Source organism: Austrofundulus limnaeus, unplaced genomic scaffold (genome assembly GCF_001266775.1).
Source record: "Austrofundulus limnaeus strain Quisiro unplaced genomic scaffold, Austrofundulus_limnaeus-1.0 Scaffold89, whole genome shotgun sequence".
NCBI classification, from domain to species: Eukaryota; Metazoa; Chordata; class Actinopteri; order Cyprinodontiformes; family Rivulidae; genus Austrofundulus; species Austrofundulus limnaeus.
In genome coordinates, this window is record NW_013952491.1 from 1,079,619 (window position 1) to 1,085,991 (window position 6,373).

Below are 6,373 nucleotides of genomic sequence, written 5' to 3' on the forward strand. Positions count from 1 at the left end.
ATTATAAAGTACATTTTTTTCTACCTACAATTAGAAGAAATTTCTTATGAACAGCTTCAGTTTTCTTTTTGTCAAGAAAAACTCAATAATTTGCTGTAAAAAAAATCAATTTTTAGTACTTATGACAAATTTGCTTTCCATACATAACAATACTACACGCTTCTTTTGTTTTAAGAAGAAATATTAAAACATATTTCCTGTTTATACAGCCAAATGTCTTCAGAACGACATGCTTTTAGCATTTTTCACAATCTTCGCGCAGAACACCACACGCCTTGGAAGTTATCTTATACTTGAGCAACTTTAAAGGAAACCAAATGACACAATTTGTATTTCAACAATCTTTAATGTTGTAAATGTACTTCAGACATGTTAGAAAAACCCTTGTTCTGAAAGGCAGTTTATGAAAAAACAGAAAAAAAGACTCTTAATGGATGAATATTGTCAATGTTAACATTTTATAATAAATATTTTCATAGAGAATTAACAACCTCTACAAATGTTTTTGTAAGAATCTATAAAACAGTGAAAATGTGTTTAATTTCACATCTATTCTGTCCCAGATTGTAATCTTAAACAACTAGACTGAAGATATCTGAATGAGATGATCTAATCTGACATCATCAATCCAGAAACTTTTATTGTGAAAATAAAAAAAAGGCAATTTATCTGTTTTTGAGCATCATATACAAACACCAAGTGTTCACCAAACTAATAATAATCAGCTTTAGCTTCAAATTCTACAGATATACAAAACCTAAACAGAAACATACTCAATAAAAAGATCTCACACAAAAACAACAGACTGCAGAATAAATGGGTCATCTTGGTGAAATACATTTTTAGTTACTTGATCTTTTATCTATTTAATGTTATTATAATGACTAAAGATAAAGGTTAAACACTTTAAAGTCAGCTGTTTAAAGGTGTAGAACTCTGTGTGGCGTTTAAACCTACAAACCGGACGTCCACCTCTTTGGGAACGTCTGATTTCCCCTCCAGGATCTCCTGGATTTGACTGAGCACCTTTTCGTGGAACACGATGTCCAGGTGGGCCAGTCCTCGGTACTCCGTCACGTGGACGGGCTGCTCCTGCTGACCCGCCCAGCGTTTGCACAGCCCCGTGCTGAAGCTGTCCACCGAGTCGTCACCGTCGGCGTAAACATAGTCCACCGGGTCCGCGTCCGGAAACTCCTCGTTGTAAATGTGGGTCACGGGGGTCGGCAAGCCCACGCCGTACATGCACCACACCTCCACACCGGGCGGGTGGAGAGCACTGGTGAGGTTCTTGGTGTCCTCGTACTTGTACCTGTGGTGGATACAGAGAAATATTATTATTTAACATGATTATAAAGTTACAGCTTCCTGCACAAGTGAGCAATTTATTCAATCCTGACCACCAGGGGGCGCTGAATCACCACAACGAGCATTTAAAACCCAGTTTTAAAAATAATCTGTTGAAACTCTGCACTTCCACCTGACCTTTTCTGAGAACAGATCAATAAATCAGCTGATCATCTACATAAGGTTCAAAAACACCAGACAAATTTACAGAAAATAATGTTTTCTTTAAACACAGCAGTAAATACGTCAGCAAACCCCCCAAAAATATAATAATTGTCACCAATGCCTCAAATTGAGACCTCAGCTTCATATAATTAATTAATTTTGACATTTTGGACCATTTTCTTCCAATAAGTAACTTTTCAAACACTTAAAGTTTAAATCTGGTCTGCTGTAGAGAAGTGCCACCACTGTTCTTTTGATTTTTTTTTTTTACTTGGTATGTTAAATACAAAATTTTATTCACACATAATGCAGCACAATACATACAGGCAGAGTTGTAAAGCAACCTAAGTACAAATATTTTTTACTATATTTAAGTAGAATTTTTGGGTATCTGTACTTTACCTGAGTAATTATTTTTCAGCCTACTTTTTACTTCTACTCTTTACATTTAAAAAAAGAGGCAAGAAGTAGAAAGTCGGTACTTTTATTTCATTTTTGCTTGTTTTCATTCCAGCTTGTTATTGTAAAAAATAAAAACTATCCATATAAACTGTGCCTCCTATAGAATGAATTTAACTGTGGTTGAATGAGAAGTATAAATATATAAAACTCTGATACAGTATTAGTTTGTACACAAACAAATCACGTTACACTCCAGCAGGACATAAAAAAATAAAATAAAAGGACTGTACTTAAGAAGTATTTGTATTTCATGAATCATATTATTACATTTGGCCGCAGCCCTCAGATAGATTTTCATTTTGGGGAAAAGCTTTGTGCAGCCTTGATATATGTATATAAACTGAAACAGCTGGACTAGTGCATCCTAAATTTAACATAAATTATTTTAATACAACAGTCATTTCTGCATGTTTTGGGGAGGCAGAAAATCTAACTGCTCATTTTAAATCAATACTTTTACTTTTAATACTTAAGTACAAAAAATATCAGATACTTAAAGACTTTTAATCAAATAATATTCCTAAAGGAGATTTTAACTTTTACCAAAGTAATTCTTTGGTAAGATACTTGTACTTTTACTGAAGTATCACTTTGTGGTACTTTATACAACACTGCATACAGGGTATGTGTTTGATTTGTACTGGTTTATTATCTAGTACCCACAGAGACATAGAAATATTATAAAATGATGTCACCGTGTACTTAAAGGGGGGGTGGGTCTTATGTATTTTCCAGGCACATAGTTCAATTCAATACCACAATCAAGAATTTGACTTTGCTTATTGAAATGCCTTGAAATTAGCCTGTGTCTCTTTAAGAACCTCCTATCGGGAGCTCGCTTTCACACCTTCAGGGAGGAGCTTTGCACAAATAGGCGGAGCTTTGTAGCAGCAAGCATTTAGGCAGCTCCACAGCCATGCATGAATGAGTCAAAGCAACATTCTGGGCATGTTTTTGATGATATAAAGCTCAAACATTTTGTATTTGGTAAGTCCGGGGTGTACAATCCTGATCCTCACAGGCAGCTTTGCTTCATGTTTTACTTGTTTCTCTGCTCCAAAACTTGATTCAGTGATTTAATTACCTGTGTCAATCATTATTCACATCAGGTGTGCTGGAGCAGAGAAACCTCTAAAACATGCAGGATAGCGGTCCCCCGGGACCAGGACTGGACACCCCTGGGGTAAGTTAGTTCACTTTTTAATGGCCTGATGCAATGGCACTTTTTCTTCACGGGTAAACTAAGAAAAACAATGCCGGTTTTGCACTTTTCACTGATTTGTTTATCCTAAAAGGGAACAAAAACCATTGTAAATTACCAGTCATCCTCGTCGTCGATGTCCCTGAACAAGCGCTGGTAGTCCTGATTGGTGTAGTTAAAGGTCGGCGTGGAGACAAAGACATGGTCTTCTGGCCACAGCCCCTCATTTGGCAGCATCCAGGCATGAGTTGTCATCATCCTTTGCTTCTCGCGGATCTTAATGTTCGAAATCATCGGGATGCCGTCGTTTTCACCTGCAATCGACAAAGTTTTTAATCCGTCTGAGGAGGCAGGACGGCACTCTGGTTTACTTAGCTAGTCGTTACCCGAGGCGAGGACTCTAATGACTTTAACGGCGCCGCCCCATGGGACACCCAAGGAAATGAAGCCCCGGATGTATTTGTCCTTCCAGGCTTGGGGCTGATGGTTCAGGAAGTACAGGACGTAATGGCCGCCCATGCTGTGTCCCAGCAGGTAAACGGGCTTCTGGTACTCCTCATACATCTCCTCCACCAGACCCTGCAGCTTCGTGAAGTATTCCGCATTTTCATCTGAAGGACGAGACGACAGAAGAGGACTCGTTTTAATTAATGTCTTATTAAAATAGAAAGATAATTGTGTTTTTCTTTTCTCACGTGGCGCTCGCCTCCAATCGTATGGGGCGCCGCGGACCGTCTCGTTGCGGACGTAGCCCACGTTGACCAGATGTTGCACCATGGAGTGAAAATAACCTGAAAAAATGGTTTATTTGGATTATTCTCATAAAACATCCCCTGTAGATCAGTTCATGTTTTTATATATATATAAGTTCTATCAAATACTTCTTGAACCGTGAGCGACAGAAGAGATTGTTTTTTACTCGTGTGAATTTTCACATTTGTACAGCACTTTCCCTCAGAGATGCGATGAGATAAATGTAGTGGTCCTTCCATGATTTCTGACACTTTGAGAGAAAACCATTTGTTCTGGGGGTACATGTAGCTCTTCAGGCCACATTAATGTACAAATATAAAAAGATATTAAGTATAGAGATCATTTTTGAGGTGGATAATATATGCTGCCATTCTTGTACAGTTTTTTTTGGATATAAATGGACACTTGTACATGCTTTTATTTAAATAAAATAAGTCATTTTTATGTTTTTGTTATCAAATTTGAACTGGTAATTAGTTGAGACTTGTTGCTTTAGATTTCATATCATTTTTCAACCAATGCTTTTCATATGCAGACACCTTTTTTAAAAATATTTAAGTAATTTGAATTTAATTTGGGTCTGGGTTTTTTATGGCGTTTTAGGTATGTTGGTGGCACCATTTGGGCTGATTTGTCACGAAAAAGTTCAAGCACAATGCACGAACAAATCAAGATGGCTGCCACATTAACATCTCTCACCTGCCAGTTTGTTGTAGTCCAGAAACTCCACGGAATAGGTCTCCCCGAATCCTGGTACTCGCACCTGAACCCCCGGTGAGTTGGAGGAGCGCCGAGTCGTCCGGTTGTAATGAAGTCTGGAAGAAACACAGACAAGTGAAACCTCCTGGAGTGTCTGGAAGGACTGCAGCTGGATTACTTAACACCTTATGTGGATTAATGTAAGTTTAAAGAAAAGATGTTTTATGACACAAAGATCCTGAACACTCTGAGGTTCGTGGTACCGGATGTTGTCGATCCAGCAGTCCACGCCTACCGGCATGAACATGTTCAGGTCGATCCACAGAGGGAACCAGTGCTCCGTTTTCTTGTAACACAACCAGTGCACCAGCGTGGGTTTATTGATTTTGGCTTCCAGACGGTTCCCCAGGTTTCCTGGTACTGAACACAAAACAACAAATACGAAGGAAAAATGGTGATTGATGAATCTGTTTTTTATGAGGATATTTTTACCAAATAAAAAAGTGTTTTTTGGTACATTGTTGTCTAAATTAGCCTGAAATTTAACTAGGGGTCTCTGCAGTACGTTGTCCTGTGGGCGGAGTTGGTCCTACCCGTGACTGGCGGAGGTCTTGATGTCAGCATAGTTGGCTCTACCCATGATTGGCGGAGGTCTTGATGTCAACATAGTTGGCTCTGCCTGTGATTGGCGGAGGTCTTGATGTCAACATAGTTGGCTCTGCCTGTGATTGGCGGAGGTCTTGATGTCAACATAGTTGGCTCTACCCATGATTGGTGGAGGTCTTCATGTTGACATAGTTGGCTCTGCCCGTGATTGGCGGAGGTCTTGATGTCAACATAGTTGGCTCTACCCATGATTGGTGGAGGTCTTGATGTTGACGTAGTTGGCTCTACCCATGATTGGCAGAGGTTTCAATGTGGGCGGAGTTGGCCCTACCCATGATTGGTGAGGTCTTGACGTTGACGTAGTTGGCTCTACCCGTGATTGGTGGAGGTCTTCATGTTGACGTAGTTGGCCCTACCCGTGATTGGCAGAGGTCTCAATGTGGGCGGAGTTGGGCCTACCCGTGATTAATGGAGGTCTTTGTGTGGGTGGAGTTGGCCCTACTCATGACTGACGAAGCAAAGGTATTGGTGTGGGTGGAGTTGGCCCTCTCATGATTGACGGAGATCTTGATGTCAGCGGAGTTGGCCCTACTCGTGATTGTCAGAGGTCTTGGTGTGGGCGGAGTTGGCCCTACTCGTGTTTGGTCAGATTGACTTGTCTTGTGGGGCAACTTAAAACAGGATGTAATGAAAATAGTAAAATAATATGATTTATTGACTGTCTACGTACAGTTTAAAACAGAACAATGACTCAAATAAAAATTACTGTGAACATGTAAACATAATTTATTGACTTCAAATTTTGTGCAGCACCTTCCTGTCTCAAGTTATGACTAATATCAATCTCTATATTTAAAAAAATATATAGGTGCTTCCTGCCTGATTCAACTGATCTGCCCCCCAGCTTCTTCAAATCCCACCGTCAATCTGACCAGTCACGTCCTAGCCTAACTCCTCCCACAAAGTAAGAAACTCCTACAGTGACTGCAGAAACCCCCTTCTCCTGAAATTGCTGGTAGAAACAAGTTTTATTTACAGATATTCACTTTGTGATCTTGTGAGCTGCAGTGGGAGGGATTTATCAGGACTCCTCCCACTCAAGAACATCTCATAGGTCAGCAAGAAATCTTCTTCTTGTGAAAT

At 39.7% G+C, this 6,373-nt stretch overlaps 1 protein-coding gene across 1 annotated transcript in view; it reads right to left on the minus strand.

Moving 5' to 3' along the window:
- Positions 1-326: 326 nt before the first annotated feature.
- The window catches only part of lcat (lecithin-cholesterol acyltransferase), a 7,674-nt gene continuing 1,627 nt past the window's right edge, over positions 327-6,373 (minus strand). Inside the window, exons 2-7 of the mRNA XM_014012189.1 lie at positions 4,888-5,044; positions 4,625-4,740; positions 3,868-3,963; positions 3,559-3,783; positions 3,291-3,486; positions 327-1,309 (exon numbers count right to left, since the gene is read on the minus strand). Of these exons, the coding sequence (XP_013867643.1) occupies positions 913-1,309; positions 3,291-3,486; positions 3,559-3,783; positions 3,868-3,963; positions 4,625-4,740; positions 4,888-5,044 (1,187 nt within the window). The 3' untranslated portion in view covers positions 327-912. The remainder of the gene's footprint in view (positions 1,310-3,290; positions 3,487-3,558; positions 3,784-3,867; positions 3,964-4,624; positions 4,741-4,887; positions 5,045-6,373) is intronic.